Below are 13,105 nucleotides of genomic sequence, written 5' to 3' on the forward strand. Positions count from 1 at the left end.
ATCTGATCTCATGAAGTTTGCTATTGAGGCAAAACCACTTTGACAGGAGTTGCAGAAGCATGTCAGTCCCGCTGACGCAGAGGCCTGCCAAACACTTGAATGTTCTCTTTCGTCACATTATTGCAAAGAAAAAAATTTCAAATATAATTAAAAATTAAAAACTAGCTACTGGGCTTGGTTAATAAAGCAAAAGCGATCTCTCAAAAGGGGTAGGATTGGAGGAAATGTGAAAGACTACTTCCATTCCAAACAATTATTAAAGGGTAAACTATACAAACTGAAGACCGGTTCTCTGTTTAGCACTGAAACAAACGTCTTAATTTACAAGCTAAATCCATTTTTTTAAAGAGCAGGGGATGGCTTGTGCATATGTCTATTATTCAACAGTCAGTAGATTGTCTTAAGATAGGTAAAGCTGTGATTTTAAGGTCTAGGAATTAACCGTGCACAGAACGGGTTCTAAAGCACTGTAACAGGACTAGGTATGAAACCACGTTCATGACTTGTTTCACTGTTTCAAAGACTCCTTCCGTGCCCTCAAATTGGATATTTTGGAGCCATGATTCTTTGTAGTTTTCATGGTCTAGCAAGATGACTTTTAGAAACTCTAGGCCTGGGGAAGGTCTCTGCTCCTGCAAAAGCCAGAGTGGCCAAGGTCACACTGTCTACTGGCTACAAGACAGCTGAGTCCTTGTCCCTTAAGCCTCATTGACTACCTCCCATAACTGTACTCTGAAGGGTATGGTATTCACTGACTCCAGCAACCACTTCTTCAGGACTTCAGTTAGTCTTCAAAGTCACAGACTGCAAACCTAAGTTCCAGGGAGGGAATGAAAATGAGGACAGTGTCCTACATGTCCCATGGCATTAGTAAGAATTCTATAAGTGCGGGGAACTCCAGTCCAACCTACCACAACTTGGGGTCCTTGTGCACATTGCAGGGTCATTCGGGTCACCAGGAGCATCACAGAAAGACAAACCATGTCAGAGTCTCAGTCACTTGATCTTTGGGCCTTCTAAAGGTGCACTGGTGGAGCTCAGCTTTCAAAGTGGGAAACACCGCCCTGGGTCTACGCAAACAATAGACTGCGAACTCGGAAAGGATTCTAGGTCAGCCATGAGCACTGAAGATAACTTAGTTCTGATTTGGGGTGGGGGTTGGTTTTTTAATGGAAGAATAAACTGAGCTAATCCCTACCAACATAATGCATTACCATTTTATTGAAAATACAATCAGCAATTGATCCGTGAAAAAAAAAATGAACACAGGAAAACTTGTTGCATAAATGTTACTCCATAAGGAAAACAAATAACAACAAAAGAAAAAAAAAACCCAACCACTTCTTTCCCACCTTCGGTCCCCAAACAGCTGCTTACCCACTCCCAGGTGGTAAACTTCAGGGCAGAAACCATGTCCCTGGATCCTGAACTCGTTTTGCTACATCAGCTTTGGAAGTGGTTAAAATAAGTAACAATAACAGCAACAAGAAACTTTAACGCTTTCAAAACTCTAAATCCAGGGCTAGAGGGATGGCTGAGAGGTTCAGAGGGATTGCTGCTCAATAGTGAGGGCCAGAATTCGAATCCCAGCACCCAGGTCCCATAAACATCTGTCTCTCCAGCTGGGTAGCATCCAATTCCCCAGACTGGTTTGTACACCCTCAAAGGTGCATGCATCCACAAAGACATGTACACACAACATAAAAATAAAGTCCCCAAATCTGTCTGAACAAAGATATTTTCTAGAACAATGTGAGACAGCTGTCCTTTCTCTCCTCTTTGTAGCTTAGCACTTACTCAGTGTTGATAACAATGGGCATCATTTCTCACACATCTCATTCCAGTCCTGTCCTCCCTGGATGTGTAAATGACAAGAACAACACCAACAGGGACATTCAGTGACTCATTAGAACAAGACCTCTGCATCTGGGGTCTGTGGGTCCCCCTAAGGAATCAAAGAGCAATTCCACTTTCCAAATCTTTGAATTTATATGTTAAAAATTCAGATATTTGCATATTGCACTTTTCTGGGAATAGAGCCTAGGACTCTCATTAGATTATCAATAGAGGCACCAAAACGCACAATGAAAACCCATTACTTCATAGAATGTGGCCCACTTTCTGATGCTCTGCCCATCTAGCCTTTGGGGAAAGAATGGATAAGTGTTTTTGTTTTTAGAGGAAAGGGGGTTGATAATAGGTTGGGAATTCCTCATGCGGAACTGATGAAGTTGGGCCTTAAGAGATGGGTGGTTGGGGCTGTGGTTAGGGCATCTCAGCAGAGGGACTGTCGTGACCCGAAGCACAAAGGGGGAACATGGGAGGCTTGTATAGGTAGCAATAAATGGATCTGCTGCACTCGAGGCTGTGTGGAGAGTCCTGGGAGACAAGAGAAGAAAGTGAGAATATCAAACCCTAAGAAGGAAGCATTGACTTGAGCCAAGAAATACCCCACTAGAGACCAAAAGTTCTCCAAAGATTACTCCAGCGGTATGTGTGACGTGGGTATGGAAAAACTCTGGGCATGTAAAGGTTACCACAGAAAAATAAACACAGGAGGATACCCTGAAGTCAGAATGTTATGTCTGCCCCGCCACCTAACTCTATTCCTAGTGCACATCCCAGGGTCAGACAGAGGGTAAATGCTCAGTACATACAGGGTGAGTGGATGAATGAGTGAACAGAAGTTACTTTAAAGATAGTAAAAGACAGAGTGGGGAGTATTGGTAATTTCTAAACCCACCCTCTTATTATTCACGGAGCCTAGCAGTGTTGTACATAGGATATGAACAAAGACAAGGTCTCTTGAGTTGGTTTGAACCAGCCTGACTGGATGTGGGAGGGGAATGATACAGGAACCCAGCACTCGGAGTGAGGCTGGAGGGCCGGTACTGACCATGGGGGAATTGCTCAGAAACGTGGATTGATAAGGAAACCAAGCCAAAGTGGTGCGGTAGCAAGAGCCCTCCAGGGCAAGGTGAAAAACTTGAGTTTCGGGTCTTACTGTTCGAATACACGGAATGTGATGGAGACAGGGATGATTTTGGGGGCTCTACGGGGTTCTCTAGAACTAAGTCTTGGAATTCTTCACTTCTGTGCTCTCAAACACCACCAATCTCAGACTTTCTTTCCTTGACTCTTGCTCGTTTTCCGAAAGTACACAGGAGGACGCACTCGGCCTGCACTGCCGTAGACACTCAAGTCCAAATTGTTCTGCGACTGTGATCGATCGATGTTGTCCTAGCCTTGGCTATGTCAATGGTCACAGTTGATTATAGGACAACAAAATGGGTAAGACTTGGCAACAGAGTGTCTATTTCTGCACAGACGTACTTTGCCCTTTTAACTGTCCTGATGGATCCAAAGCATAAATACAGTCACTGCTCATTGACACTGACTGTGAGGTGGAAAGCAGATGTACAAGAAACTTTGTTTCTATAATAACAGGTTAAAAAATAACACGTCCCCAGGGCTTTCTGTCCAATCAAAAGCATCTATTTATATAAAAGATTGTGCTTCCTTCAATTACTTTCTGAAGGGTAGGGAGGGGCTGTGTGACTTGAGCAAATGAGTAAATTTCTCACTGTTTTTCTTCTAAGGTGCATCTGTTCACCAGATTGGATAGGACTTCAAATCTGGGCAGCACATAAATAAGTGAAGGCCTCCCATAAAGACCCACATTGCTGCGATTTTTGTCTCGGTCATTTTGTTTCAATAACCCATATGGAGGATAAAAACAGGGGTGTTTTCTCAGGTTGTACTCGAATCTGTACCCAGCTCTAAGCTGTCCAAGTACCCATGACTCCAGTTGATAATACCCGTTCATCACATCCCCTCTAATGGTACCTGGGTCAAACGGGTTGCCCTACAATTTCACAACAAACATTGTCTATCCAAGGAGGTTCCCTCCAAGTAATGCATAAAAGAGCAACTATTCATCTGCATACTCCTACTGAAAACATTCTTACAGGGAGAAGTATCACTCAGTAAGAATAGGTTGCTTATCTGCAAAGTGTCCGGCATTTCTTTCCAGCTGAGAAAGGAAAGCAGGCAAGGAAATGTGTGGAGAGTCAAGTCCACAGATCTCCTACCCATGTTCTGTCCAAGAGTTTCCTAGTCACACAGAGCTGCCACCAGTTGCTTAGAACACCAGGAGAACTCCAAATGACACTGATACCCAAGCATGCCTTCTCTCTCTCTCTCTCTTTCTCTCTCTCTCTCTCTCTCTCTCTCTCTCTCTCTCTCTCTCCCTCCTACTCATCAAACTGGTCCTCCCAATGGTTTTAATACAAAAAATTCATAGCTAAGTTTTCTACAAGTAAGAATTTCTAACTTAGGAGTTCAACACTACTCCCATTTCCCCATGCCCTATGGCTGCTTAGGTGGCAAACCTCTTCAAAACACTTCCCCTTTGCCTCTTTGAAAATGGAAAACACCCTAAAGATTTTCATGGAACAGCTATATTAAGAAGAGTTTACTTTCCAAGCAAAGTACATTCATTTCTCAGAAACGTCCATCTTTGAAGGGTCTCTTCAACCCTCCATGAAGTAATCCTCACCCAGTTGGTCAGAAGCAAAGCCATTGGTGTGCAGTTAAGTCTTACAGCCCAAATCCACAGCCATCACACAGAAAACCCTTGCCCCACAACTGCCTGCAAAATGATCTAAGCTATCCAGTGCTGTCTCAGAGACAGACACAAATGCAGGGGAATTTCACCAGTTCAGAGGCTCTGTGGAGCGGGAGAACACGGAAAGGGTGATGGGAAGGGGCAAGCGATCAAACACTAGGATTTGGTGTCAGTGATATCATGCTGTCACCCAACAACAGGGGGACACCCGACAAGGAAACTGCAGAGGCTCAGACACTAGGAACCTTCATGCTTCTCTTTCCAATACATCTCCATCTTACACACACACACACACACACACACACACACACACACACACACACACACTGCATAACCCACAACCCACACCAGTTGACAAGCTTCTACCTTCAAAGTCAACTACTTTCCTTTATCTCTGCTAGCCTGCTGTGGTCCTAAGCTTAATCTTCTCTAAATTAATAAACACAGGTAAGTTAGCACTCGAGGGCGGGGGTGGGGGGGAGGTAAGCCACATTCCGATGCACCAGACAAAGAAAGAGATGCTGTTCTGTAAAGCACAGAGCAGAAGTTCCTCCCAAAGTTCCTCCAGCAAGGTCACTAAGAGAAATGACACAGTCCTAACTGGCTTTATGTGTGTTTCACGGGCACAGCCTTTGGCAAGTGACTGTGCTTGTTGCCCAAGTCTGAAAGTCCTTCACCCTCAGACCCTAACATTTATGAAGCACAATGAAGAATAAAATAGGTTCGCGTTGCACCACTGCCCAGAGGTTGAAAGCATCACACTAATGCTGCCACGTGAGTCCCCACAACACCCCTGTGAGGTAGGTAGGTGGAGAGTATTGTAACCCCCACCGTACAGGTGGGAGAAATGAGGCACACAATAGTTAAAGGACCTGCCCCAAATCACACAGCTAGTCACTGGCAGGGTTGAGACTGAAACTCGTGTTGCATAGCACCCCCACTCAGTGCCACACTCGGAACAGCCATCCACTGAATATCGGTGGACTCCATTTGACTTCTGTCTCGACATACAAATACACACACAAAATACAACAGCAGCCAAGGGACATAAGCTCCTACGTCTTTTCTGATGGTATGTCTCATTACTTAAAACCCCAGTCGATGAGAGATGGTCAAGAATCCATCTGACGGCCGAGTCCTCGGTTCAACAGGATCAATACGATCACCCAGTTGACAACCCACTCGTGTACCTGCCTCCCACACGATATTGGTTTTCTAATGAAAACAAAAATGGATTTCAGGTACCATGCTGATATTTGTTTTGTCTGTTTTAGACGGAGCCATCTGAATGGTTCTGTGTTTCTGTTTGTACAAAAAAAGAAAGAAAAAAAAAGAAAGAAAGAAGGCGGTTTATAGTCCAGTTAGTATGTTGAAACTGGGCCAGGCTTGAAGATCTCCTCCCAGCTCAGATGGATTTCTATCTGGGAAACCAGACCGACCCCAGGGAATGGTGACTCCTGAGGAAGATGGTCCATGATGGGGCATCATTTGCACTGTTCGTGTTCTGTGTAGTCATCCATGTCCACGTCAGAGTCAAAGAGAGAATGTCCGGTGAAATCCGTGTCTGGGGTCCTGGAAAAACTGTTCTCAGCCCCCTCATCTTCAAAGGTCTCTGTCCTTGAGTAAAAGCTAAAATCCAGCATAGGTGTGTGAGTCTTGCTGCCCTCGCTGCTCTCCTCAGACTCATAGATGGTGTTGTCATCGTCATGGTGCCACTCGGGCCAGAATTTCCTCCTGATCCTCTCGCAGTACATGGCAAGGTTGATCAGCTCACCTGCGGTGTGACAGAGAAGCAAGAGTTAGCGCCCTCAAACGCAATGACCTAATAGTGCTGTGGTCAGAATGCCTGGGTTTCCCATCCCCAGGAATGGGAAACTCCCAAGGGAAAGTCAAGGATATCCATCACAAAATCTACAGAGTCAACTAACCTGGCCTGTGCGGGCTTGCTCACATAAACCACCAGCCAAAGAGCATGCATGGTCTGACCTAGGCCCCCTACACATAAGTAGCAGATGTGCAGTTTGGTCTTCATGTGGGTCCCCTAATAAGTGAATTGGGCTGTCTCTGTTTCCGTTGTCTGCCTTTGGATCCCTTCCCCTAGCTGGGCTGCCTTGTCTGGCCTCAACAGGAAAGGATACTCTTAGTCCTGCTGCAACTTGGATGTGCCAGAGTGGATTGGTATCCATGGGGGGCTTCCCATTCTCTGAGGAGAAGCAAGAGGGTAGTGAAGGGAGGGGCTTGTGAGGGTGGGACTAAGAGGTGGGGCTGTGATCGGGATGTAAAATGAATAGTGAAAAACAAAACAAAAAAGAAAAAACAACAACAAAACAAACAAACGACAGCAAAAATTAGCTTGTTGGGTTGGGGATTTAGCTCAGTGTAGAGCGCTTGCCTAGCAAGCGCAAGGCCCTGGGTTCAGTCCCCAGCTCCGAAAAAAAGAAAAAAAAAATCAGCTTGTTTTGTTCCTTCTGCTTTATGAGGGTCTAGTGAGGAGACACTTCATCTACCAACAAGGAAACAGGGCCTCTAAGACACCAAGCCTTCCACACCACAATCATGGACTTCCCATCTTCAAGCACTGTGAGGAATAAAATAGCTTTCACTTACAAAACCACCTAGTTTGGGATGTGAAGGGGACATGACATTGTCCCTGGGCCCCCCAGGTAACATGGAAGAATGAAGCCAGGTGGACATTAACACTGTTTTTTTTCACAGAGATACTGTCAAAATATTTGGATTTTTATGTGCACAGTAAACGGTTTTAAAATAAGAAAAACGGTTTTAAACCATGAGCAGGCTGAATGGAAAAAGGCAGTGTGCTCTACAGCAGACAGAAGCAAAGGGCAGCTTGCAAAAGGCCCTCTGAATCAACCAAGCAAGGTTCATATAAAGTCACAGAGACTGAAGCAGCAAGCAGAGGCCTGCTGGGTCTGTACTAGGTCGCCTGTGTGTGTCACAGCTCTTAGTTTTGTATTTTCACGGGACTCCTGAATATGAGAACAAGTGAGCCTCTGACTCCCGTGCCTGCTGTCAGGACTCTTTTCCTCCTGTTGGGTCCCCATGTCCAGCTCCAATGTGATGGGTTTTGCTTCATCTTCTTAGACTTTATTTTGTCCTGTTTGGCTGTGGTCTCCTAGAAGCCTGTCCTTTTCTAATGAGAAATTGAAAGGGTGTGGATCCAGAGGGGGATGAGAAGGAACCAGAAGGAGTAGAGGGAGGGGAAACTACAATCAGGATATATTGCATGAGCAAAGAATCTGATTTCAATAAAAAGAAAAAACAAAAATAAACTTTAAAAGAGATTAAAAACTATGCCTTATATTTTCCATAAACAGTCCAGAATTGTCCTTACAGATAAGTGTGCCTACAAACACACATAGCAAAACTTACGCTGTTTGCGCTTTTAAATATTTTAATTTACACAGCTGTACACACAACTGCAAATATGATACAGTATCTGCCCACTGTTTCCCAATTCCAAAAGAAAAATGAAGGAATTGCATGAGTTTTTGCCTTTGACCCACTAGATGGCAGTGTTGCTTATAAATAGTATTTGACCATCTCTCTTACTGTAGGAAGACTGTACATCTTTATAGCTATATAAACATTCCGCTTATTATGCATGTAAGCCATGTTTAGTTAAAAAAAAACTAGGAAATTTCGATAATCGCAATAAATAATTTCTAGTAACCCATTCTCAATAACATTTTTAGACTCTTAAAGAAATACTTTCAAGTATTTACATAAAGTAGCACTCACTAGCGTCTGCCTGACCCTTCCTTCTAAACGACACAGAGCGAGGACCTCTGAATTTCACAGTTCAGCAACCACAGTCATCACCAGTGCATTATGTGAATGCACCCCACTCTAATTATTTCCTCCAGTCCCTTGTCACTGCCATCTGATTTGTTTCTACACTGATGGCTCTGTTGATTAGAGTCTAACTTCGTTGGCTTATCTTTTATTAAAGAAAATAACGTAATTCAGAAGGCTACCAGCCTGTGGATAGAAATTGTATAAACACAAACAGAAAAAAAGAGCTCTTACCAGGTCACCCATCCAAGGTGATCACAACTCTCATTTTAATTTAATTCGTCTTTTCTATTTATCTAAAGTGTTGTTACCTGCTACCCCATGTAACATTGTCATGAATATTGTCCCGTGTCATGAAAACCTTCCAGACCCTGAATGGTGTTTTCCTGAAATTGTCACTCCATCTACAAGCATGACAACACAGGGGCCCTGCTTCAGGGACCTGCAAGCCTTCGGTCTTCTACTGGTTGAGCTTGGCACTTTATTCTTAAATCGCGATAGTGTGGTCCACGTGACCACATTGTCTTCTGAAGAGGATATTTATGCTCATGCTGAGGAGGCAGAAGCTGAGACGTAGGCATTCTTGACACAGTTACAGTCCTTTCTCCTTCGGGGGAGGCATGGGATATCTTCCAGCTACCTCTGATAATCACAGGGAACTGAGAACTATAAACCAATGTTATGGCCACAGCAAGAAAGAGGAAAGAACTCACAAAAAAGAGAGACATTGGACGTCCCAGATGGCTCTCTTCAGCTTAATCAAATCCATCGCCAGGAGCTGCCTCAAGGGAGCCCTGGAGAATGAGAATCTTACCCTAATGGTACAGGCCTACAGTCCCAGCTGTTTGAGAGCCTGAGGCAGGCCAAGGTATGCCTGGTGCAGAAGTTTGAATGAGAATGGCCCTCATAGGCTCCCATATTTAAATGTTTAGTCGCCACAGAATGTCACTAATTTAAAAGAACTGGAAATATTAGGTGTGGCCTTGTTGAAGCAGGTGTGGCCTTGTTGGAGGAAGTGTGTCACTGGGGGTGGGCCTTGAGGTGTCATTCATAAGTCCATGCCAGTTCCAGGCTTTCTCTCTGCTTGCAGATCAGTATGTAGTTCTCAGGCACTTCTCCAGCAGCCTCTAGATCTTATGGCTAGAGCCTCCCTGCCCCCCCCCCCTGCCCCTGCCCCCTACCTCCTTCCTCCTCCTTCCTCCTCCTTTCTCCTCCTGCCTCCTCCTGCCTCCTGTCCCCTGCCTCCTGCTGCACTAAGCCTCGGGAGCAGTAAGCCAGCCCTGAATTAAATGCTTTCTTTCATTAAGAGTTGCCTTGGTCATGGTGTCTCTTCACAGCAATAGAATAGTGACTAAGACATCTGGGCCACAAGGGTGAGTTCAAGGGTACCATGGACAACTTAATAAGACTTTGTTTCTAAATATAAAAGTCAAACAAAAGATAAATAAATAAATAAATAAATAAATAAATAAATAAATACAAAAAGGAGGGCTGCAGACATGGCTCAATTAAAAAGCACTGTCCCAGCCATGAGGAGAGGAACCTTGGGCTTCATTCCTGACACTTACCAAAAGAAGAAAAAAAGTGGGAGGGGAGAAGAGGAGGGAGAGAAAGAAAAATGAGAAGAAATAGAAAGAGGGTAAGAGAGGGAAAGCAAGGGAAGAAAGAAAACTAGACTCTAGCCATAAGATCTAGAGGACACACAGCATTAAGGCTCTGTCACTAGGCTGCCTGTCTTCCTATACTCTTGCTTCTTTACTTTTCTTCCAGAAGAGTTGTCCCTTAGTGGTGTGGCATTAATGTGTGAGATCATGAAGATTGCTAATCACATCTGTCTACTTTGACATGCTCCCTTGTGAACAACACAGCATTAAAGAGCTTTACCCCGCTGCTGAGCTCATATGAACTCCCACCGCCCTCAATTCCCACCATGATCCTCATCTCATGAGAGAGACTGGCCTGGGATGTAATCATTTTCACTATTTGTCGTGGGCCAATATTGTTTCTTGCTGGAATGATGAAAACAAAGGAGCTGTCCCCTAACAGCTGTGAGCTACGGTGGGAGAAGTGGTAATTCTATTGGACAGACAAGAGGGTTTGTCTTGATGAGCAAGGACCGGGAGCCTACGCATCACATTCTGACTCTCAAAAGATACGAAACAAAGAGTGAACATCTAGACCTGGGCTCTACATTTGCCTTGCTGGGCTCTCCTTCCCATGACCAAGTTTCCCATCAGAGGACATGTTTAAAACTAAATGTAAAACACTAAATGTGGGCAGCAGAAACAGATGTTGGTTGTAAGGAGAGAGAGAGACAGACAGACAGACAGACAGACAGACAGACACAGACACAGACACACACAGAGAGAGACAGACAGACAGAGAAACGCTGTATAAACATAAATGCCTGTGCTAAATATGTAAACTTCACAAATAGAAAAACTGTTTTCCTTCAAGGCACACTCAGTCATCAGATAACAATTTTATGCTCTGTAGAGTATAAAGGGTTAAAGATTAGTGTGGTATCATCCAATACCGATGAGGATATAGAAGCCATACACAGCACTATATGCCAGCAAAGGGTTAGTTGCTACTTTGGAACATAATTTGATATTGTCTATTGAAACTCTAAGTGTGTATAGCTGCTGCCTTATCAGTAGATAAGGTTATGTGCACGTGAGTGTTACATATCAGGACAGGAAGAGAAGATGGCAAGAGGAGAAAAGGAAAGATGGGTGTTGTAAAAATTTTTATATAAAATGCTGTCTTTAACCTGCTAGGTCCGGCACCACAGTGTTCCAAGATACCTGCTAGATATCTTGTCTGAAACACACATCCTAATTCTGTGGCGGCCCAGTGTCTCTGCTGCCACACACTCTCCCAACTCAAATCTCCACAAGAAGAACACACAACACAATAACCTCTGAATCAATTGATAAGATATAATTGCCTACCTAAACGTACAAAGCCCTGTACACATCCATCCCTTAAGAACATTCTTAACAACCTGTAACGGTACAACGTGAATCTTAACCTCAGCTTCCAGGTTGTGCCGCCCCTGCCTCTCTCTCCCTATCTCCTCCTCTTCCCACTAACTTTTCTCCCGCCCATCCTTCCTTCTCGTCCAATGACAGGCTTCGTTCTATCCTGTACCTGCCCTCACCTGTGTTTTACAAATTAAATGGGAAGAAGGTTCTGGTGAAATCAACTGAGTCCTGAGTATGCGACTAGCAGCAACCTTGGGGCAGTGGAATTAGCATCAAAATACAGATAACTCCAGGGCAAACCACAACAGGCAGGCATCCCTCCATAGGGACTCACTGAATAAATTACCTCTTCTATAGAAAGTTGTACCACGGTTAAGCAATCTAGTGAGTTAAAAGTAAGCCATACAGTAATACACACGGTACTGCCCACTGTTTAAACAAACCAGAACCATGAACCTATGAATTTGTGCCTGAAGATAAAGAGCCTACATTAACTCTTCTACATTGGTTATTCTGTGTGAGTGACAGTGGACATCAATAAAGAGGACATCCATACAGTTTACCCCATTCTTTTGTAATTCAACTGGCAGCCATTAGGTATTACTGTCTAATTTGAAGATCGGGAAAAAAAAACAAACTAAAGTGACACTCTCAGACAACTCGAAAGCTGAAAGTTCCCCTACCCAGAAGGCAATCCTAGAATAGAGTCTTCTTTTGGAATTTCCCAAGCAGAAATACCCTCAACTGCCTTTTCAAGGAAAAAAAAAAAAAAGAGTAACCAGTGTTCTTCCTGTGTCAACCTAATATCTATAATAATCAAAAATTTCCGTGACACTAGAAACACTGTCACTCAGACCCAGAATCCAAGATTAACTTTCTCCAACATCAATGGTGCTCGGTAAGAATGAGGATGAAGGAGAGGCCTGCAGCATCCCCCAGCATTAACTCCAACCTGTCCTGGGTCATTACCAGTAAATATTTGCCGAACATGGGACCAGTGGCAACACACACACACACACACACACACACACACACACACACACACACACACACACACACAGACACACACACACACACACACACACACACACAGACACACACACACACAGAGACACACACACAGACACACACAGAGAGACATAGACACACATACACACAGACACAGACACAGACACACACACACACACACACACACACACACCATAGAAAATGACTTAATAAGGGTTGGTGGGATTGCTCGGCACCTAAGTATTATCAACCCTGAGTTTGATCTCCAAATCCCACATTAATAGAAAGAGGACCAACTCCTACAAGTTGTCCTCTGATCTCCACACATGTACCACATGTCCCTGTTCGTATGCATCACACACACTAAGTAAATGAATAAACAACAGAAAATGTTACCTAGTACATGCCAATAAAAATGCAGAAAGACTGTTACTGATAATATAGATTACAAAAACGGTCAAAATTTTAAGACAAATTATAGCTAAAGCCTAATCAAAGAATTAAAATTGAAGAGGCTTTCAGACATTGCTCATAGGTGCAGAAGATGGTCTGGCCTTGCTAGAAATCATAAAGTCTGAAGCATCGATCCTTCGACATAGCGATCCCCACCTAGGACTTAGCTCAGGGAACAAGGAGGGAAAGGCTGAGGGCATATATACAGTAATATTCA

The 13,105-nt window shown here is 44.0% G+C and overlaps 1 protein-coding gene across 1 annotated transcript in view; it reads right to left on the reverse strand.

The window, feature by feature from the left end:
* Positions 1–4,444: 4,444 nt before the first annotated feature.
* Faxc (failed axon connections homolog, metaxin like GST domain containing) overlaps positions 4,445–13,105 on the reverse strand; it is a 61,723-nt gene continuing 53,062 nt past the window's right edge. The window contains exon 6 of the mRNA XM_032905212.1: positions 4,445–6,401. Coding sequence (XP_032761103.1) covers positions 6,112–6,401 — 290 coding nt within the window. The 3' untranslated portion in view covers positions 4,445–6,111. The remainder of the gene's footprint in view (positions 6,402–13,105) is intronic.

The sequence above is a fragment of the Rattus rattus genome, chromosome 1 (genome assembly GCF_011064425.1).
Source record: "Rattus rattus isolate New Zealand chromosome 1, Rrattus_CSIRO_v1, whole genome shotgun sequence".
NCBI classification, from domain to species: Eukaryota; Metazoa; Chordata; class Mammalia; order Rodentia; family Muridae; genus Rattus; species Rattus rattus.